Source organism: Hermetia illucens, chromosome 6, assembly GCF_905115235.1.
Source record: "Hermetia illucens chromosome 6, iHerIll2.2.curated.20191125, whole genome shotgun sequence".
In the NCBI taxonomy this organism is placed as follows: domain Eukaryota; kingdom Metazoa; phylum Arthropoda; class Insecta; order Diptera; family Stratiomyidae; genus Hermetia; species Hermetia illucens.
The window spans coordinates 8,854,841-8,877,969 of NC_051854.1; the positions used below are offsets into that span (position 1 = coordinate 8,854,841).

General features: G+C 41.3%; 1 protein-coding gene across 2 annotated transcripts; it reads left to right on the plus strand.

The window, feature by feature from the left end:
* The first annotated feature begins 3,839 nt into the window (after positions 1 to 3,839).
* On the plus strand, positions 3,840 to 22,344 carry LOC119658796 (organic cation transporter protein-like). Of its 2 annotated transcripts, none has more exons than XM_038066514.1 (4): positions 3,840 to 4,408; positions 17,579 to 17,939; positions 21,034 to 21,177; positions 21,236 to 22,344. In XM_038066514.1, the coding sequence occupies exons 1-4, from the start codon at positions 4,342 to 4,344 to the stop codon at positions 22,218 to 22,220; spliced, it is 1,557 nt and encodes a 518-aa protein (XP_037922442.1). In that variant the 5' UTR covers positions 3,840 to 4,341; the 3' UTR covers positions 22,221 to 22,344. The 2 variants fall into 2 exon arrangements, with proteins under 2 accessions (XP_037922442.1, XP_037922443.1); XM_038066515.1 differs by lacking the exon at positions 3,840 to 4,408 and adding an exon at positions 9,102 to 9,354.
* The last annotated feature ends 785 nt before the right edge of the window (positions 22,345 to 23,129 follow it).

Below are 23,129 nucleotides of genomic sequence, written 5' to 3' on the forward strand. Positions count from 1 at the left end.
TCTTCAATGTGTAGTATACCCCTCTAACCTAATACTGGTCAGGGCTTTCTTGATGGCGTTGCTGTTGCTTCTATATCCATGAAGGCAGCTAGAGTATACTGCTTGTACTGCAATTATCGCTCAACCATGCCAATTACCTCGTGGAGAGCGGTCTCTGCGGATTTATGTTTGATAGTCTTGCACCACTGTGGCCGCTGAACACTTTCCAAGCAAGACTCTGACTCACAGTCCTCCTCGCTGGCGAGGAAGTGCATGTGAAGCAGCAGTTCCAAGGAACCAAGATCGCTTCTTGGTAGTCTTGATGGCCGATTTGTAGTTCTCCTGACAGTCTTTGTACGGCTGCCAATATTTGTGCCCGTAGCTGATGTTGAAAATTTCCTTGGTCAGTTTCCCGAGGTTGTACAGATCTTTATTCTACTACAATAACAATGTCGCCTTCCTGTATTTGGAAGGACAGGAGACTTTAAAGGCGGCTTCAAATGCCTTTTCTAGGTCTGTTCTGATCAGCGTGTCCTGTGCTGTGGAATAAGTTGTAATATTTGCTTTGGAGCTCTTTGATGGTTCGGTCGCTTCCGATCCAGGGCCCCTGTACTAGTGCGACGCTAATGTCTTCTACCAGGCGGAAGGCAAGCAGATTAGCCAAGACGTATGCTCAGCATGATCTACTTACGTGGAGGGTTCGTCAGTCCCCGTCGGGACATCGATTCTCACCTCCTCTAACAACTCGTTGGATGCGTCAACTGAATCCAGGTCGTCATTCGGTTTGGCAGAGCGGAACACTTTTACCTTTGTGTTTCTTTCTTCGGATCCTTGTAGTCTGCCTTTACAAGTGCTTCCAGGCACTTTCCATCTATACGTAGTTCGCCTGGGTTTATTTCTCCTTCTTAACTACCCAGTCATCCATGGGAATCCTGTGTTTTGAATTCCCAGGGATAGGACAAGCTTGTCCTTATCCATGCGGACCTTCAGCAACCAGATGTGAGCGACCGGTCTCCTAGGGAACTCGTCGTAGAGGATGACTTTGAGCTTTACACCCTCTCAGGCGCCGCTGACTTTAGCAACATACGAACTGAGAAAGTCCCTGGAAAATTGGTTTTCCTATGCTATAACGCCTAACTAATTATAAGTATCTTCATTGGCGAGAGAATGTTTTCCAATTCAGTTAAACATAGTTTAAACGTGTAGGAAGGACACCTTTTGCATCACAAGTTATTTCTTTGCATAAGATTAATAAACGCCGCCAGTTTTTAAGGTTTTATTGAAAACAAAACCTTATTAAAATCGGTTTATTTTCTGTCTGTCCATCTGTCTGTCTGTCACACACGATTTACCAGGAAATGGCTATGGCTTCGAGGTAATTTTCAGCAAGAGGGCGATTGCCACTTTTGTGAATGGGAAGTATGAAAACCTCTTTCCACAGACTAAAAAAATGGTTTTCTTTGAGGCTCTTGTTGAAAGTGATGGGGAGGAGGACAGATATGGACTACCTATTCTGGGCAAAATCAGGTTAGGAAGACCGGAAGTTTTAAGCAAACTGAGGTTATAGAAGATTGTCGTGTCCATGGCCCACATTAGCATCAAGCTTGCACGAGGAAACAGGTAAGGAGGGGAATGGTAAGGAATACGGAGCAAGCTGCATCGTCTAGTTACAGAGAAGAAGAAGGAGGCCAGGCAACACGGGCTGAAGATAAGTTCCGACAAGTTGATTGTCGCCAGGGATGAACACAGAGATTCGAAATTTATTTTACCGGGACTGAAGTCAGGTGATCTGGGTATAATCTCGAGAGCAGGAAGATGGTCGTCAGGGCAACGTAAGATGGGGCACGAGGGGATTGGGGGAAGCAACGCATAAGAAGGGCAAGGAGGATAAGATCAAGAGTGTGGTTTAAGTGATTTTTGGAAAGGTTAAATTAGAGGGGGGCGCAAGTGTTCATGAAAGTGGATGCAGGAAGGCGCAGAAGTTATTTTGTGAGAATTAAATTTAAGACACATAATTTTTGATAACGACGTGAGGAGAACCGAAGTAGAAGAAAGCGCATATTGACGGTACTTTGGTGGAGCTGCACTTAGCCGCTAGGGAGCTTTGTTGTCATCATCAGCCCATACCTCCGCACCTTAGAGGAGAACAGACTGTGTTGCTCCCATAGGAAGACATCTCCTAGTAAATATATATAGGTCCCCCAATATTCGCCATTAGACTCTAGCTGCAGCCCTGTCCGCTATTCAACTCGCCGATCGACATGGAACGCAGATTCGGAATTCTCTTTCTGGTTAAAATGACTACTTCGGTTTTTGCCAGCACAACACTGAAATCATGAGTAGCAGCAACGTCGTCTGCATAACCAATCAGGCTCGACTTTTCTGGCATGTCGAGTCTTAGCAGACTATCGTAGCAAGCGTTCCGAGCTCCGGCCCTAGCATGGATTCCTGTGCTACTCCCGACATGATCTCCATCCTTCCCTGGCTCTCTAGTGTCTCATAGGGCAGGGAGCGATCTTTCAGTTAATCTCTCAATATCCGCAAGAGATAGCTTGGCATATGGAATTAGTATTCTAATGTGTCTAGCTTATCTGTCCATCTACGGAATTGAAGGCATTTCTGACATCAAGCGTTGAGGAGCACACCACAGCATCCAACGTGGATCTCCCTGTTCTGAACCCGAACTGCGAAGCATACAGAGCGGTGGGTATGCAGACGGCAGCTTCGGGTCTCCTTTTGCCTTACTGATTAGCGGGAGTCTCGCGGTCCATGTGATTGGCACTGAGTATGCAGGGCTTCCGCAGAGCCCCGGTTTTCCGAGTGCCAAGTGGGGCGGAAATCTTATATGTGTACTTTCGATTTAGATTGCGGGTTTTGCTCAGAAATTTTTCCACTGAATAGACAACATTTATATAATTGTTCACAGAATTCTTGGCTGATAGTTTTTTATAATATTCTGGATTATTCCAATTAAAATCAATTCTAAATTGAATGATTGGAACGTATCATCTCAGCGACTAGACTAGTTCGTTAAGTTGTCTTATTCTGTATCTCAAAATAGCAACTTCGCATGTAATTACGCGACTAGAAATTCTATAGAATAATATTGACCATTATATGGTCAGTACATCCTCGTAAAGTATATACAAAAATATCTATGGTTGTGAATTTTATGACCAAAGCACGTAAATCCCCTGGATTTCATGAAATTGTTTACTTTTGGACATTTTGCTCCCATTTAATCCAGCATTTTAGTTGATTTTTGGCTGTTTACTTATGCAAAAGTACAAAATGCTTTTACTGAAGACAAGGTTATATGTAATTTTAGCGACGGACGGAGATTGGAGATAAAATATCTTTGAATTTGTAATGAGTACTTCAAGAAAGGCCCCTTATACCCTTATATCATCATCTTTTGGTGATCTAGTGGGTTTTAGGGTCACTGATAATGATTATTAAGATGCCGATCATATCCAGGAGAAAACCTTTGTGAATTCCAAATATTTTGCCCAAGTTCGCTGAAATGGTCCAAATTGTATTTATCATGCATCCTCCAAGCGGGGCCTCACTAAATTGATTATGCTCAGCGTAAAGATTCAGGTGTATCTAGATCATGTATCTACTTTACATACCATATGTATCTGATCAACTGAAATCAATTGTGTTACATAGACGAGTTAGGTGTGCCAATAACATCACAGTGCTATCGTTTGACCTATTTGGGGCTGGCTGATAGCCTCTCCGTCTCCGTAATTGCATGGTTTTTTCGTGTAAAAATCTAGACCTCTATTTACTTGAAAGTCAGTAGCACCAGTAAATACATACGAATACGCAGATAATCATTGCATCCAGTTCAATTTAGTATAGTACGGAGATGAGTGAATTGAACGAAATACACGATTACCAAGCAAACTGACGACCACTGGCCACTAAACACTGACCAGTGCTCTTCATTCGATATCGCCGGAAAGATGTATCCGCACTAAGTTCGGGGGATGATCCATTATCGCGATTTTTTATTATTTCGTGAGATGAATGGTAATTGAAAATTTCGGGGCAAAGTTAATGCCGGCAAGAAGAAGCACGACCAACATATCATTTGAAACACATGCACAAATTTAAATCAGGCATGTATGACCTTTTCGGTGTCCAGACCAGTTGGAGAATCTAATGGAACTCATGGTTCAGTTGATTTCGGCATTTCATGGGGTTGGTGTTAAGAGTGATAAGGAGTTCATAGATGTGAATCCCGACAAGTGAAAATTTCGAAAAACAATCTGGAGGGTTGTGTTGTAGTTCCAGAGAAACCTTTACAGTGAATTTGGTAGTGATTTTGTGGTGTTGTCCTTTTTAAATCGGAAAATGACGGATTCGGAGAATTCAATGGGTATCGAAATGACGATATCTCGTCAGGAGCGGAAACAGAAAGGTATTCGGGACTATTTTTCAGGAGTAGACGTATTTGCTTGCACGTATCCATTACTGATCTAAGATACAATTTGGTAACCTGAAGAAACTGAGAAAGTTATCCAGCATCACATATGAATATCCAGTAAAAGTTTCCCAAAACCAGCGTTGTCTAGTATTCGAAAATAAGAACGAATGACTGGCTGAGTATAAATTGTAGATATACCAGTTGAAGATGGATTTTAAAAACTTGTAAGATTTATTATAACTCATGTTGGTTTTGTTGGTTTTTAAGGTAAAGGTTGTGTAAAACAAAACCTTATTAAAATCGATTCACTGTCTGTCTGTCTGGCACACGAACTTTCCTCCAAAACGGCTAAATTGATCTGGACGAAATTTGGTGGACAGATGGGAACTATGAAATCCCACGCATACAGCGAGTGACATAAATTTAGGTGGAGTTTAAAGGGGGGCTCCCCATACATGCAAAGGGGGATTTAAAAAAAATCACCGGATGTAGTCGTACAGGGTATCAAAGGAAAGGTCTCGATTAGTACTTTTCGAAACTGACATTAGTTTTAGTGTGCAAGTAAGGAGTCAAAATGTCAAAATGTACGCACTTAAAGTGAGACAGGACTCATTTTCGGAAACTACACAACCCAAAAATTCGAAAAGCAATCAGGAAAGTGTGCTTAGATGATATCTAGGCCTCAAAATATGTCCCATTTCATGGAAATCTGGCTTTTATTTTATGGTTCTGTAAGCTGTTCGGAGTACACTTATGCGATACGCAGCTCCAATCTTTCTCTTATTTGCTGTATTTTTCAGTGCATCTGCCCATACTGGGGTTACATACAGTAGGATTGAACTGACCACCTTCGAAATAAGGAGTCGAAGGCTCGGCCTTGGGCCACCTATATTTGGTAGCATTCTCGCAACCAGCGCTCCGATGTTATATGCCTTGGTTGCTGCACCCTCTACATGCAATCTGAAGTTTAACCTCTGGTCAATCATTACGCCTAAGTACTTAAGCGCAGGCTTGGAATGAATTGTTTGCGTTCCAACTTTGATCTTGATGGAAGTGCACCTTCGTCGCTTGGTAATAAGTACTATTTCCGTCTTATGTTCTGCGAGCTGTAGACCACTATTCTCTAACCAGAATTTAATCTCATAGATTACTTCATTTGCATAAAGCTCGACTTTTTCGAGAATGCGTGCAACAACCGTCACACCGATTCCGTCCACGGAATAGTAGGAAGGTCTAGCGTCAGTACTCCGTAATACATAATAATCCACAAGAGTGGCCATAGGATGGACATGTCGTTTGGTATAATTTCATTCCTCCATCTGATTCGCAGCACAGAACGCTATCGATTAGGAAGTCGACAACGATACGCACCAGATACTTCGCCATGCCTAAGTTGATTAGGGACTCAAGTATCTGGCTTCATTTAGCGGAATTGAAGGCGTTTTTCACATCGAGTGCGATCATTGCACAACATTAGTCCTTGTCAGTTGCGGTTTTAGCTGTGTTAGCTACAAGGACAACGGCATCCGTTGTAGACCTCCCCTTTCGAAAATCGAACTGATTCTCGGAGAGACCGCCATCCTTTTCGGCAATTGGAAGTAATCTGTTATAGATTACTCGTTCGAATAGTTTGCCAGTATTTTTGGGAAGGAATATCGGCCTATAGGACGAAGATTCCTCCAAAGGTTTGTTTGGCTTGGGGACTAGTATTAATTTCTGTTCCTTCCATTGTGTAGGAAATGCTCCTTCTTTAAGGCATGTGGTGAACGCATCGACAAACATATTTGGAGCTATTTTCACTGCTGCCTTGAGAGCAAGCTTTATTGGAGATGGTATCTAAGCCAGATGCTTTATTCCCAACCATTTTTTCCGTACTTTCGAGGACCTCCTTTTCAATTACCATGGGAACTTCGGCGGTGTCTATTTCAACAGTGGGAAGGTTAGCGGTACTCACATTCCGTTATTCTTCCATTAAGCAGAGTAGGGCAAGAAATTGTTGGAGAGCGTTTGCCATTGACTTTCGATATTATTGCCTTATAGGCGCCACCCCAGGAGTCCGTGTCAGCTTCCTTACACAGTCGCTTAAAATGTTCGCTTTTGCTATTTATTATGGCCACATGTAATTTCTTCCGAGCGTTTTTGTACTCTTCATGTAGCTGCTCGTATCCAGATCGGTTTCTATTTCGCTGACTGCGCCTTCTGGTCTTGAGGCAGGCCTTGGGGCATTCTCCGCTTTCAGAGTTCCACCAAAAGTTCGGAACTCGCTTCTGGGATACAACACACCTTGACATGGAGACGTCACATATTCGCCGTAACTTTTCGCCGATCTGTAAAACTTTACCTTTTGCGCTTCCTTAAAGTGCTGTATTTTGCTACAGAACTTCTTTGAAAATCTCTTCGTCAAACTTATTAGCTGCCCACCTTTCAGCTCTCGTCCGGGACTATTTCATTCGTGTACCATGCACGGTTTCAAAAACTAATGCCTGGTGGGGGTTATGTGTATATTCTTCACCAACACACCACTGGGGATCGTTAGCCAAAACATCACTAACAAAACTGACATCTATCACGGACCCCATTTCTCTCTTTCGGAAAGTGTTCACGCATCCAGTGTTAGCAACTACAAGATTCAGACCAGAAAGAGCTTCGAGTAATATACGTCCTCTTGCGCTCGTTTCTTGACTGCCCCATTCTTTAGCCCATGCATTGAAATCGCCAGCCACTATCTTAGGGCTATGGTTGTTTGTATCCATTGTTAGCCTCTCCACCAAAGAATGGAAGTCTTCTCTCGTAAGATTTGGAGCCGCATAACAGCTATAAATAGATATTCCGCCTATTTTTGCTCTAGTGAAGCCACTCCTGAGGATCTTCGTGGTTCCTTCATTGGCCCGATTTCCGGATGTCCATATCCATCTTTTCAAGGTTATCTGCTCTCGTAGTCGGCAGACGACCCAGTCAATTCGAACTTTACTGGCAGTGATAGCCCTTTTGGCCGCTTCAAATGTTAGACTTATGGGCGCAGTTTGTGTGCCGCCATATGCCTTCCTTAGGCGTAGAATATCTCGCTCCTGGACCGACTGTATTCCCAACTGGGATCGTAGGGCTTGACAAATTTCTTCCTTCGTTGTAATTTCGTCCAAGTCTTTACACTTAATAACCACGCGATTTTTACTGAGCTTCACCTCTGCGGCCTCACCCAGTGACGGTTCGATTTTTTTCTGCAAATCTTCTGACTTGTTTAAATTCCAGCAATAGGTCGCCCTTCTGTGTTCGCCTTATGCGGTTCACACTTTCACCTAGCTCTAGTAACGAGGTGTTTGTTTTGACCTTGCGCAGAATATCAGTGTACGTAAGTTTACTTGTTTTTGTTATTATTAACGCACTGGGCCGGCTTCTCTTCTGCAGCTTTTTCTCCTTTTCCAAGTTGAACCTTGACTGCAGTTACCGTCCGTAAGGTCTGGTAGTCTTTCGTGAATTTACCGTGGAGGTGTTTTCTCCATTTTGCGTTTTTGGCTGGGTTGAGGAGATTCCCCATTAGACTCTCTCTCAGTTTTTTACGGAGCTCCGGAATTTCCTTCGTGCCCAGTATACGTTGTGCATCCTTAATAGTGAAGGGGATGGGAGCACTCTAGGCGTTGACTGCAGTGCTGTAATTTCTCCCTGTTTCTTACGACTGCCTGTCTGTCTGTCTATCTGTCTATCCGTCACACGTTTTTTTCTCGGAGACGCTTATAACGATTGATACCAAATTTGGTGGAAAGGTAGGAACTATGAGCGTTCACGCATATAGTGAGTTATGAATAGATGAAAAACGAGGGTGTACATTTTTTTTACCAAATATAGTCATGTGGGGTATCAAATGAAAGGTCTCGGTTAGTACTTTGCGAAGCCGGTCTTAGATTTGACATTTGTGGGAAAGGTGTGGAGTGCGGGGGATCGAAAGTGATAATTTCTTTGATGGGCTCATTCTCAGAATATGTGGTACCTAGGCTCCGAAATACCATCCAAACCGATATCCTTTCAAATAAAGTTAATAATAGTATATTATTATAATTTTTAGTAATTGACTGCACAGCACCCCTTAAGTTCATCTTAGTACCCCGAAATTTTGCAGTAATGTAAGATAGAGCATGATCGTATCAAGTTTGATGGAAATCGCACTATTACTAACAAAGTTATATTAGGTCAAAATTGTTATTTCTTTACAAATTCAAGCCGATGAACGTCAATATCATTTGAAAGTGGAGTACTCTCAAATAAAAACCTTTCATACCTGAAGCATCCAGCTTCCGGTTTCCGGGCTTGTTCTTTGATTGGGGAAGCAGACTGATGCTCAAATCAGTCTCAGAATTCAGTTAAAATTTTAATAAAGCTGGGTTTGCCTTGAAGGGGTTATAAGCGAAGCACGTGGTCATATAATTCACAAACTGAACATTTAGATAATTTGTAATATTCATTGCAATAAATGCGATGCAATATCTTTTATAGTCTGTGCGTTACAATTGCACTTTATATCATCTCCGACATAAAGCCATACTTCAATTGCAGTTGCCGGTATTGAGCATTTGCTAATATAAACGACTATTTTATTAAAAAAAAATTGAAGATTTCTCTGAGAACTATTTTCTTCTGTTTATAAATTATTTTTAGATTTTCATTTACACCAGAAAATGTTCAGTGCCGTGTACTCGCTCGTACTGATCATAGGTTTGTGCGCTTTACAAAAATCGCGTTGGTTTTGTAATTGGAGAATTACCTTGAATTCTGTCTGAAAGTATAAATCAAGAAAGTGTAATTTCTTAGAAGAATGAAGGAATCAGACAAGATTCCTTTTTAATTTCTCCATTTCGTGAATTGTATTGTAAATATCGTGAAGTGATAAAACTGGTTCTGTACTTTGTGCATTGTGGAATTACTTTTTCGATTAGCTGTGAACATGGGTACGGTAAAAGTTTATTTTCAAATTAAATTTAATTTTGTTCTGTATTTTTAGAGGTGCACGTGGAAAAGTTGGTTAGGATCAAATCAATTTTGTTGGAATTTTATTCCAAACAATCACATTAAAAACAAAAATACTTTTAACCAGAAAATTCGTTTTGAAACTTCGCAAAAAAAAAGATTTAATTATTTATGAATAGTGAGCCTTAAAAAGTTCTGATAAGATCCCATTACTTTTGAACTGTTTTATGGGGTGATCAACTCGTCATTCTTGGCTTGTCATAGACAATTCTGAAATTGCTTAGTTTCCTGGTTGCCACATTTTAGGAACATCAGAGGGATTTTTTTTATACACGGAGGTATTAAAGAATCTTAGAAAGACATCCAATCCAGCCCTCCCGTGTGAATGTCAAAGCTGGCATGGATGTAGTATGGGATTCGCACCCACTAAAAAAAACACCCCCACCTCTCTCCTGCCTTTGTCCCACGGGACTACCATTTAGGCAATACTTCGCGAGGCGGGCTTGCCTTCCGTAGGCCTTCATGTTCCAAACTCTGCAGTCTTCCGCTTCTTTGCTTCCTTCACCAAGCTCCGTTCTGTCCTTAGAGTACAGCCTGTCAATTTTTTTGCACTTTTTTTGCGCGTGCTTCTCTCAGGAGTTGGGTTTGTATCGCACAATTGTGTGGATGACTGAAGTCCAATTCGCCTCCGACCTGAGCATTTCTCGGATTAAGTTTTGGAGGCTTAGGCCGACTGCCAGGGGCAGAAGAGGGTCTCAATATACCTCATTATCCTCAAAATGCCTTAAAAGGGAACTCCAGATTCCCCGGTTTTGCGCCTAGGTCCACTAATTCGATATCCCTAAAAGCTGTCTGGCGTCCTGACCTACGCCATCGCTCCACCTCAGGCAGGGTTTGCCTCGTTTTCTCTCGGCTTAGACATATTTTGAGAGAACTATATAGCCAAGATGCAATTTATTATTATTTTCTTACATTTATTTGTGGTATTCAGGTTAGCAATTTATTCGATTCCAAATGCGTGGCGGAGTAAGTCCTTAGATAAGTGAAATTCAACTAGTAATAATGTGTCGCATTACTTCAGGATAGTTTTCCCACTCTCCGGAAGCCTTGAAGTCGGGGAAGTCATGGAACTCATAAAACTTCTTTAACCAACGTGAGGTGAGAAGAGGGAGGGAAGTCATTAGTTCAAAGAGTCTCCTATCATCCTGTTCCTCAGGCGATCAAGTTCAATTTTCATCACAGGAAGAAGCATTCGGGCATAATGTGCAACATAACTAGATTTTACAACGGTCTTCACCATTCCTTTAACAATATTGTTCAGAAAGAGTACCTCTATGCCTGTGTCAAGTTACAGATGAATCCCATCTTACTTTCCACAAGAAAACCAGTCGGGAAACCGGAAGATTTTTTATTTAAATAGATATCGGTATGGAGGGTATTTTAAGGTCTAGATATCATGTGCATTGATCACCATATTTTTTGAGATATTTGTGTTGGGTAGTATCTGAGAACGGGTCCTTGAAATAACTGACCTCTTTTGAACCCCCGCACACCTCCCCTTTGCAACCAATGTCAAAACTAATATCCGTTTCGGAAAGTGCTAATGCAGACCTCACTCTTTATTTGACATTCCATACTCGTCGTATGTTATACTGATATCAAATTTTGTACTTCTAGGATGAACTTAAGGGTGGTTTTCGGGTAAATTTCTAAAACATCATTAACTTTATCTGAGCAGATGTCGGAAAGGGAAATATTTTGAGGCCTAGAATTCATTTAGATCAACAGCTGTGATTTTTTTCAGATGTTTTGGTTGGATAGATTCTGAGTACGAGACCTATTTCACTTTTTGGAGCTCAAGGGATTGTGTAGGTGAGACTGAGGCTTTGTGAGGGAATAATTAGTAGCCAACCTGCCTTTGATCCAGGAATCAAACTAAATTTCTAATGAGTCGCGCAGTCGATCTACTTCTCGACCCGTTTTTTCTCTCTAAAGTTCTCTCCTTTGTGTTTATAGGTAATTTTATTTTTCTTAGAAAAGAAGGTGACCACGCGATCGCTATCACAGTGGGCTTTGAGGTATTATACTTTGGTAGGCAGGCGCCCCCTTAAAACTCTCAGTCTTTGAAATTGCGCAAGGTGTTCACAATACCCTTCCTTACTAAGAGCATCAGCCCATATCCATGTGCTGTGGAGCATGGCCGACTATATTGCGCTTATGAGAAGGTATCTCCTGCTGTCCCTATGGGACTTTACAATAAAGATTAGCTGATTTAAGGTTGAAACTTCTGTTGCAGTCTTGTTCGCCGTTGTTCTGTCGAGTCTGAGTAGACTTTCGTCGAAAGTGTTTCAAAGATCTGGCCTTAGGATGGATCTCTGTGCTACCTCCAGCATGAGATACATTTTTTCCTCTAACTTTCGAATGTCTAATAGACAAGAGAGAGTTCTTTTAGATAATCCCTCAATGCCTATGAAAGATAGACTGGCTTGTGGAAAAAACATTATCGTAATCTGCTGTAGAATGTAAGGGCAGGAGGCGGTGGATTTCCAATAGGAGGACTTAGGATTTTTTTCTACAAAAGGTCTTAGTTTTGGTGTTGTTTCGAAATTATTAGAGGGAAGGATCCGAATATATAGAAAACAAGGCGACACCCTTATCCCGAAACCGCTTGGCTGAAAAATTTAAGAAATAATGCAATGCTGCACCTATTTAAAGGTTAAGCCTAAAAATAAAATTCGTGTAAATCTGTTCAAATGAAGCTAATATGATAATACTACTATAGTTGACAAATTTAGTAGGAAATCTGCCTTGGATTTCTGTTAAAAGTACGAGATTTTGTAGAAATACAAGCTTCAGTATAGGCAACCCTATTGGAATTAACAAAAGTTATAAGGTTGAAACCATGCTTTTCGTGTGAATTAACTGCACCCTTAGAAATATGTTTTATGTATGCACGGATGATGTGATCATTAAATTTTAATAATTCTAGCAGATTTTAAAGTTTACACGTTCTTAGTGCCTTAATGATTCTATTATACTAGAGTAGATACAGCAAACTCCTTTCCCAGGTTGTTAATTTTGAGGCAGTAACTACTCATTCAATCAGAAAGTGCAAATGTTGTTTGAGGCATTTGTTCTCCAACTTTCACAAAGAATTATGATAGACCAAATTCAAACCTTTTTTTGATTATCTACAATAAAATAGATCACGGTTTCGAAAAGAATTGTAATCAATCTAATATGGTAGGCTATTCAAATTTTGCCTTTAATCGTGATTGAGGTGGGTTGGGAAGGCTGGTAAGCGCTACAAGGCTAAGCTTCCCTTTCCCTTTCAGCTTGGCTTCAGTATGAATTATTCTGTCCATGTGGTATATAAGAATATGTAAATTCCAACGGATTAGCCTCAATTTCGCTCGATTCACTGTGAAAGACTGAAATTCATTTTTCCTTGAAGAAGACATAAAAATGATAAAGAACGTGGATTCGATCTCGCTAAATTGGAAATCTAAGCATTTAAGATGAACCAACCAAAGTATAATATTTTTTTTTTCAACGTTTCCCTAAACTTCCCATTACTTTGATAAGCGTAAGGATAACAATCTTGAATGGGGATAATAAGACTTCATCCTCTTCATCCGAGAGAGTGTAATGTTTGGGAAAGGTCAGTGCTTCTCAGGTATCTTAACATATAAGTCTGGATATCTGATAAATACTGGCTAGTACAGCTTAAACGAAGTTAAAAAGCGTCGAATGATAATATCTTGATCCTTAACCTCATCCAAACAGATGAATTAAACCCGCATCCATCAGACGCGGCAAAAAAGGATGAGCCAGCCTATTTTTCTCAACAGTTTTAGTTTCATTTAAAAGCTTATCTCTAATTTTGAGAAAATATTAACGAGGGTGTCACAGGGCTCCAGGTTAATTAGGGTCTTAAATTGTATTTTCCACATCGAAGTTTGCGCAGGGCTGGTGATGTATGCGGTCTCAGACTATAAAAAAGATTTGAATTCCTTCGTGAAAGTAAACTCTCTCGTGAATGTCATTTCACCGAATAAGTAAAGATAATATGATCAAAATATCTTTTTTTTTCAATTTTCTATCTTAATTTGCCATTTTTGAAAGAAAGTGTAAATAATTTGCATTTAGTATCTTCCATTCAAACAAAATATTTACTTAAAATATCATAATATTGTTAATATCTTTATCACTTTGCAATATTCATCTAATTTTCAGAGAAAACATCTACTAATTTCTATCGACTCTGCCACGTGATTTCTATGTAAATAAGCGTACATAAAGCACTTCAGGTGTCGAAAGTAAAATGTATCTTGATAATTTTATTTGCGGAAACCATGAAATATTTGGAATACTAAACGTACATATGTTTTGGGTATTGGTAGTTGTGGCATTTTTAAGATATAACACATCCATGGAATTTTCTCTATTATTTTTAGTGGAATATAATCAAAAGATAAAGGTTAGAAAGTGGATAGATGAAGATAAAGCTATCGTAGTTATTGTAAGTTGGAGGAAAACCATGTGGTAAAAGGCAAGTTTTATTCGGGATTGATTTACCCTCGTGTGGGAGTAAACTTGATCCGAAAATTGCACCACCTCTGGAATAAGTGCCAAAAGAGAAATTAGCCTCCCTATCTTCCAATTAAGTGGAATGCGGGAAGTTTGCAATTTTTGTGGAACGTCTGATTTAAATGCATCGTCGTTAGTATGGGAGAAGAACCTAATTGCTTTCAGTGGCTTTTCATTTGAGGCTGAGCGAAGGTTATTAACATTAATTTGTTGATGAGACTGCGTGAGCTTATCACTGTGCATGTGATAAGCTTAGGGCAAACAGCATTCATGATCAAATTGGATTCAAACCTGAGCCAAGGTAGACAACTAGGTCGACCATTTGGCAAACAATCGGCGGGTCATAAGGGTTGCAGCGTAATTGACGTAATGAGTTCGTCAATTTGCAGTTGGAGTAAACATAATATGTTTTGGGTTAGTTATAGTTAAAAGAGTTCACGGTAGAATAAAAGAGGGATGAAGACGGCTACGGTTTCGTACCAAGGCAGAGGCAACTCATCAGACGCTGTTTCACCTCTGCCTTGGGAGCAGTGTGACCGAAGCGGCTCACACAATACGAATGTTTAATGCCTAATGATAGCAACATACGTACGAGTATATCCACATTTCGACATGACGAGGCAAAGGTCCACCAGCACAGCTTATAGGCTGCGAGAGCTCGATTCATTCTTACCTCTACATGTTTCTTCTAAAGAAGCTTCTTATCTAGAGTTGTTCCCAGATATTTCACTTTTTTGGAAACTTGAAGGGCCGTACCCCTATATTTGGAAGGCGAAGATCATCAGTTTCCTCCGTCCCCATAAGCTTGGCAGATCTTGCAGTTCGCACAGTAGTAAGTGGACCAATTTACTCAACAAAAGTGGCGATAAAACCCCTCCTTTGGCGGAGTCTTTCTTTGCTTCTGTTGCTAGGTAGCGATCAACATCCACTTCGGCACAGCGCACAGCAATCTCAGCGTTAACATAGCGTACATTCGCTTAATTAAAGTACTAGCGACGTTCCCTGGCCTTATCACAAAGTTTTTGGAAAGTCCATAGACATAGGCTCTTCAATGTCCACGAATACCCCATCGTGTACCCACCTTTCATGGTTGCGTCCTCTATCTTTACGACCAAGGAATGAAGGGCAGACTCATAAGATTTTTCACGCTGATAAGCATGTTTCTTTTCATTTAGTTGGTGCGCCCTTAGGGCTTTCCCACGAATTGAGCGCCACAATCTTGTCCAGTCGCCAAACACTTTAGCCAAAATGATGTCAAGTTGATATGTCTGAAGTTCTGAATAGCAATCTTTCCCAGGTTTCGGTATGAGGACTACTTTAACCTTTTTTAAGAGGTAGGCATAAAACCCAGAGTAAGATGTGATAGAAAAACAATTTTTAGAAGTCCCTCTAGGTGCTCTATACGTTGCTTTTGTATGGCTGGAGAGATGCCATCTATGCTCAGTGCTTTGAAGTGTTCAAACCATAGTATAGCAGATTTCACTCTTTCATTGCTAAAAAATCCTTTCGTAGTGATCCCATTCCCTTTTGATGGAAGATTTGGAGAAACCCTCCCTCTTATTTCGGTTACCTGTTCTCTCGGATGGTGTACTTCCAAAAGAGTCGTACTGGTTCAATTCTGGAGTTCGTGAAAGTTCCATCCGGTTTTCTAACAAAGGCGAACGTCGAACATGGCCAACTTATCTTTCTTAAGGACTCTGCCCAGCCTTGAAGTCTCCCTTTCGTCTTCTAGTTTCTCACAGAGGTTTCCAAAGGTGTCTCTTTTCAACTACTTAACGAGCCTCTTATAGTCAAGCCGTGCGTTCCGCAAAACTTAACTATTCTTTATACTTACTGCTTTTACAAGTGCAATCCGGAACTCGTCTAGTTGATTTTCCGAATTTTTGCAGCTTTTGGTTCCACCAATGAACCGTTTTACCGCATTTGCGTCAGGTATAAAGAAAAGTCTCTTCAAAGCACTTTAAAAGTGTGCGATTCAGAGTTCCCAATTGATCTTCTATGGCCAAAAGAGTCTCAACTTTGACCAATCCGTTCTGCTAGCATTTTGTCTTCGTATTGGAGTCTGTTCGCCTGCAACATCAGACCAAATTCTAAGTAACCGTGGTCTAGCACTGAGGAGGACGCAAAGAACAATAAGGTAAATAATTAGAGTCAAATATGAAGTTTAATTTTTTGCCATTAATCTGGTATCGTTAGATGACCACAACTAGGTCTTGGGAAAAAAGTCGCTTCAATATGGTTGCCTTTAACCATTTTGACATCAGGATGCAGGTTCTCAGTCTTGGGATCTCTCATCAAAGAAGGTCGTAGCCCCTTTACGGATCCAATACCGCAGATTTTCTTAAACCGAACCCTATGGCTCTCTTTCTCTACCAGAGATATATAAAAGCAGTCCCGAAACTTTCCAAGCAATGCTGTTAGTAGACAGGACCTCATGTTTGTAGAAAAACTGTAGTTTAATATGAAAACCACCGCTAATTGAAGAGTCTTATGCGTGCAGTGGGGGTCTCACCAGGGTTACAAGTTTTTCCCCATCTTCCGCGGAATGTTCCGCTTACTTGGTCCGATTTCTTTGGGTATTGCTACAATTGATGGTGCAGACACGTCCATGGATAATGAAATATAATAGAAGGATATTCGCATTAAAATGAAATTGAAAAAAAATGATTCAACGTCGAAAATCAACCCTCGCCAAGATGAAATCAGTGGAACAAATAGTCAAGAAATCCTGGGAACCTATTGTTGATGCACATCAAGTTTCTTTGGCTAAATTATGGTATAGTCACTCGGCAGTAAATATTGTGTGAACCTGGGAGTCCTAGTTAAACTGATTAGACTCATCAGAATGGTAATGAGACAATTTAGGGTTTCCGTAAAACCATAAAAGCATGGTAAACATGTCATCTGGTAAAATGCTAGTAGTCCTCATGGATACTGTTTTATGAATCAGGAAAACAAGGTAACAATATACAACACTGCGATTCTCCCAGTTTTGCATTCCAGTAGCGAAAAAGCGGAAAACATTCAAGTAATGGATTTGGTCTTCGAGTTCTCCAGAAGTATTTCAAGTTCTGAGAGGGAGGACGGTATACGGCGACTGAGGTACAACAAATCACTGTATCATGCACGCGCGAAGCTGCCATAACTTGAAAGTTTCAATTGACAACCTATGTAAACAGGAATTGAGGGGAGGGGGTTATCAAATACTTTCTGAAGGGAAGGGACACGGCACAACAAACAATTCTCTGGAAAACTTTGGAACAAATTGGGGGACTTATTCTATAGTAGAAACTATTCGCTGTACGGCTTCACCAATTGGAGGACCTGGTCGCTCAACCAAGGTGGCGAAGACTACAAGGGCAAAGGATAGACCTCGACTATAATAACACTGAAGCGTAGTATTAGTAAATATAAAATAGGAGAAAGTTAAGTAACAAGCAAGAGTGGACCGATTGGAGAACAATGTTTCTCAAAGGAGTCCACACGACAGCCTCGTTTCGTTGGATAATATCGACATCCATCAAATTTGATATAATTCCGGTTTAAAAGATTTTACGAATATAAATTTAAGTTAAATAAAATAAAGATCGACCTAATATTATCAATTTTTTCCAGAAAAACATGAACACGAACAACGCCTACTTGATCCTGTACAAAATGCCATGGGACAATTGGGAATCTGGCATATCTGGACCTGTGCAGTGATATTTCTCCTGAAATTTCCGGTGGCATGGCATCAAATGGCTATAATTTTCCTATCACCGCCGATGGACTTCAAATGTGCACAACCTCCAGATGTCGATAAATGTTCTCGTGACTGCAAGCAATATGAATACAACAGGAGCGTCTTCACTGAGACAATTGTCACACAATGGAACCTGGTTTGCGATGAGGCGTATTTGGCGAATTTATCACAAACACTTTTCATGTTAGGCATTTTGGTGGGAAATATTCTTTTCGGAATATGGGCTGACAAGTAAGTGGTTCTCTTATTTTGAAATATGTATCTTCTATTGATGCTTTGGGTGTGCTCTACGCTGTTTTATTTCTCCCCTGACTGGGCTGACTAGGATGACCCTGACCAATGTGCGAGGCCAGATAAAAGCAGCAGGATCACTCTCAAGACCATTCGACATCAACAACGGTCTACGACAAGGGGACACCCTATCATGCGTCCTCTTTAGCCTGGCCCTTGAGAAAGTGATACGTGATGCTAAGATAAATGCCAACTACTGGCCTATGCTGACGATATCGACATCATGGGAAGAACCACCCGAGACGTACAAACTGCCTTTATCCAGATCGAGCAGGCGGTGATTGGCGCGAGATCTTGGGCTGCACATCAATGAAGGCAAGACAAAATATATGGTGGTAACGTCAGCATAAAAAACCAATCAACACCATCAAACCGCACTGGTCAAACGGGAAGAATAAAGATAGGAGACTACAACTTTGAGACCGTTGATAATTTTTCCTAATTTGGGCCGAAAGTCACAACCGATAAAAGCTATGACGATGAAATCCGCTCCCGGTTGTTGACAGTCAACAGAGCCTATTTCAGCTAATAAAAACTGTTTCGCTTGAAACGTCTCACCATAGCGTCAAAGCTCTTACTGTACAAGACAATGACCTTGCGAGTCCTCATGTATTCCTTGGAGACTTGGATTTCTAGTAAGAAAAATTGCTAACTCTTAACCGTTCGAGAGAAGAATCCTCCGAAGAATTTTTGGCTCCCTACATGAGGATGGACGATTCCGTAGCCTACATAACGAAGAAATCTATGAGCGATACTATGACCGTCAGGTTGTGGGTAAAATGCGGGTCAATAGGTTACGGTGGGCGGGTCACTTCGCCCGTATGGATGAGGATGATCCAGCCCGGAAAGTCTATAAGTGCAATATCTATGGTAGACGAGGCATACCTTGCCTGAGTGCGACCTCGGCGCAAAACCGGGATGTCTGGAGCTCCTTATTAAGGCAGGCCTAGACCGGATACCGTTCAGCCTATCCAATAGTTCGTACAGGTTCCCTACGGGAATAGACCTAGGAAGAGTATTTAGCCAGGTCCCTACGGAAATAGATCTAGTAAGAGCATTTAACTAGGTCCCGGTCAATGAAGAAGACATACCCAAACTGCCATTACAATACCATTCAATCTATAAGAACTTCCAATCATAACACTCGGTCTATGGAATAAAGCGCAAGCGTTCCAATTGTTTATATAAATTACATATTACTCCCTTCATCATTCCTAGAAGAGCATGCCAACCAGCTAAGAAATCCGTTCAAATGATTGAAAGAATATGATATGAAGTGGCGGTGAATTCGAATTAGTGTAATTATGATCAGAAAAAGTTCAGTTTCTTTCGATACCTGGTTTCAAAGAAGGGAACACTTCACGTGCTGCCCAGAGTCATACCCGCAGACAACTAATGAATGCCGGGTCTGCGACCGCGAACTTCTGGTGATAAAACACTTCCGAGGGAGAAAGTTCACTCTTTTTACAGAGCATCACCTGCTAACCTTCGATTTCTATGAAAAGAACCAAGTCCGCATCTTGCGGCCCACAGGTACACCTTTCACAACGCTTAAAATGATGCTAATATCACCAAGTCGTCGGCATACGCCACCACCTTCACACCGCTGCCGTCCAATATTCGCAAAATTTCGTCCATTATTATGAATCAGAGCACTGGAAAGATGACGCCACCCTGTTCACAGCTCTGGTCAAGTGGTTGCCTCCCAGATCCAACTGTATTATCCTGGGTTTTTAGCATGCATATAATCCAATGCGTAAGATAATCCCTCCAATCCAATACTGGTCAAGGCTTCCTCGATAGCGTTGTCCTAACGTTGTTGAATACTTCCTCTATATCCACGAAGGCAGCTAGGGTATACTGCTTGTGCTACAGTGACCGGTCAACTGTACCAATTACCTCGTGGAGAGCGGTACCTGTGGATTTGCCTTTGAAGCAGGCATGCTGGAACTTGGAGAAAGGCATTATCTCTACAATTGCCCTTAAGTGGATGCCCATGACGCGCTCCAGGGCTCACGAAAGAGGTAAGACTGATTGATAGAAAGTCCTTCGCGGACTCATGGCCGCGCCTGTCCGCTTTCGGTATGAAAACCACTCGTGTGCGTCTCCAAGACTGCGGTAAGTATCCTAAAGAGATGCGACTGCGATAAACCATCACAAGCCAGGACACAACCCTTTCCTGCTGCTTCTGCAGCATGACAGGCAGGTAATTACCGATTTGATAGTGTCGCACGGCTGTGGTGGCTACAAACTCTCCAATCAAGACTCTGACCTATGTCCTCCCCGCTGGCAGGAAAGTGCTTTTGAATTAGCAGCTTCAAGGTTTCACCAGAAGATACCATCTAGGAGCCTTCCTCCTTTTTAAGATATGGCTCCTATGTTCCTTACTAAGTCTTTCGGATTTGCTAGTGCTTTCAATGTTCTGACAATAGTCCAACTAAGACCACCTCTTTGCGACCGTGATGGTCGAATTGTAATTTTTCAGGCAGTCCTTGAATGGCTGCCAAGAAGATCTCCCTGGTCAACTTCCTGAAGCTGGATAGATCTTCTTTCCACCATGGTGATAGTGTCTTCTTATTGAATTTAGCAGGGCACCAGACTTTCAAAGCAGTATTGATTATCTTTTCCAGACTACAGTTCGTGTGTCATGCCAATCTTGCTAATTTGTGCACCGGAGAGTTTGTTCTTGGTAACTTGACCTAAATTACTCCAGTCGATTCTCCTGGAGCAGTCTTTGAAGGGTTTGGAGACTTCTGCGGCGAGATCTAGACTGAAAAGTATGATCTGAGAAGGATGTCTGGTCAGACACTCTCCAGTTCTCCATTATAAGAATCTTATTGTCGGTTAGTATGGTGATATCAAGGACCTACTCTCAACCCTCACAGTTCTTCGGGCTGGGGAAATGGAATGTTGGTATACTGCCCCTGTTGCACACCGATAGATTTGTATTAAAAAATTAAAGAATGACTTTCAATTTAATTCATTGTTTTGTCACTAGTAAGCACTTAAATTGAAATTAATCTATTTCTTCCAGGTTAGGCCGAAGAAACCCGCTAGTAGCTGCAGTTATTATTCAACTCATATCTGGCGTAATCACAGCTTTTGCGCCATGGTATTGGCTCTTCCTGATTCTGAAGTTCATAACTGCCATGGCGACTGGTGGTACAATGTGTACAAGGTATGAAATATGTTAAACATACTCTTGACTATGATTTTGATCTAATTTTTTTTTCTAGCTTCGTCATTGTGATGGAAATAATCGGACCCAAATGGCGTGAAGTATTCTCTGTCGTCTACCAAATCCCCTTCAATATGGGCCATCTACTGCTGCCACTTTTTGCCTACTTTATTCGTGACTGGCGCTACTTCCAGTTTGCAATATCTATTCCGTCGGTAATCCTGATTTCTTACTATTGGTTGGTTCCTGAATCGCCCAGATGGCTTTTCACCACTGGCAAAATAGATGAGGCAGCGGTCATTTTAGAAAAAGCTGCGAAGCAGAATAAACTCCCAACTGACCATATTCGAAGTGATTTAGAAGAAGCATCAAAACGAAATGCTTCTGAGGGTAAAACTTCAAAGGGAGACATGACAGATTTGTTCAAGACACTTAATATGTTCAAGAAGACCGTTATCATGATATTCAACTGGTTTGTTTGTGGACTGGCATTCTTTGGAGTTGCTCAATACATGGGCCAAATAGGTGGAAACATTTTTGCCAATGTCGCTGTCGGTGCAGCGCTGGAATTACCAGGAACTTTGGTATGCATCTTCATGATGAAGCATCTTGGACGAAAGATCACTCTGATATCATCAAACACCCTCACTGGAATATCGATGTTGTGCATAGCTTTTGTCTCGAAGGATACGAAGTGGGCTATCGTTGCACTATCTTCAGCTGGTATAGTTGGAATGAGCATATCTTTTCCAACAGTATATTTATATGGCGCTGAGTTATTCCCAACTGTTGTTCGAAATGGTGGAATTGGAATATGCTCAGTATCAGCTCGGGTAGGATCGATGATAGCTCCGTTTGTAGCTGGTCTATCGTATTCGTATCATACCTTGCCCGCGATTATATTTGGGTTGACCCCGCTGGTCGGAGCCGCCTTGGTATTTCTATTGCCCGAAACGAAAGGTCAACCTTTGCCTGAAACAATTCAAGATGGAGAGACGTTTGGTAAAAAAGATAAGAAGATATCTACAGTGGAGGCTGGTTGAAATGAATGGACTTCAGGAATATATGTTTGCATTGCTTATTTGTGTAAATTTATACAGTATAAAAAGTAAAAGTAAGTGTCGTACGGGTAATACTTTTTAAAATATACCAAAGAATTCGAAAGAATGAGTAGTTTTACTCTTGACCAACGCTGTTTCCTCCATCTCCCATATTACTAGTTTGCTTGCGGGAGAATGCCTCCCAGTTTGCAATAGGCATTGCCTGCTAAAACTGACTAGGTTGATCGATATTTGAATAGTGAATCTTTTGTGTCTAAATTAATCACTGCATGCACAGGTAGAGGAGAAGGACCCCTAGTTCTTTTGTTTACACAAAGGCCCCTGGGACCCTTCATCCCTTCGGTTGTGTCTTGAACGTTTAATAGCAACAGGAACGGAAAATGTTAAAATAGTAATGGGCACAGGCATATTGCCTGAAGATGACAGGAAGATTTTGAGCGACAATGTTATAATATTTTGCTGAGCCCAAAAAGAGGTATCTAGTGGGGATTCAATTCATCGGGATTTTTCTTGGCCCTATTGTGGCATTCGAGTTAGCAAGGTCATGAAAGGCGTGAAGACAATCGCCTTTTATTTTGGGTTATAAGGTCGATTTTGGTTTAAGTCCGAAATGCTAGACACGTGAGTTCCGTTAATTACGTGTGAGATACAAACGTATCCAAGACCCGACTTAGCTTTACAAACTGGCTCACAATGTGGGGAGCAAGAACAGATCGATGGGTACTCCGCTGGATCTAACCCTAAATGCTACCAAATCTGAATAGTCAAAATTCGCTAATTTCCTAGTGGGTTATTTGTATAAGACGGGCGTTCTCTTAGTTGATCAAGGTTAACCCACCAGAAGACATTGTGGTAGATGTTAAATCTATCCGGCGACCTCGAACTGGCGAT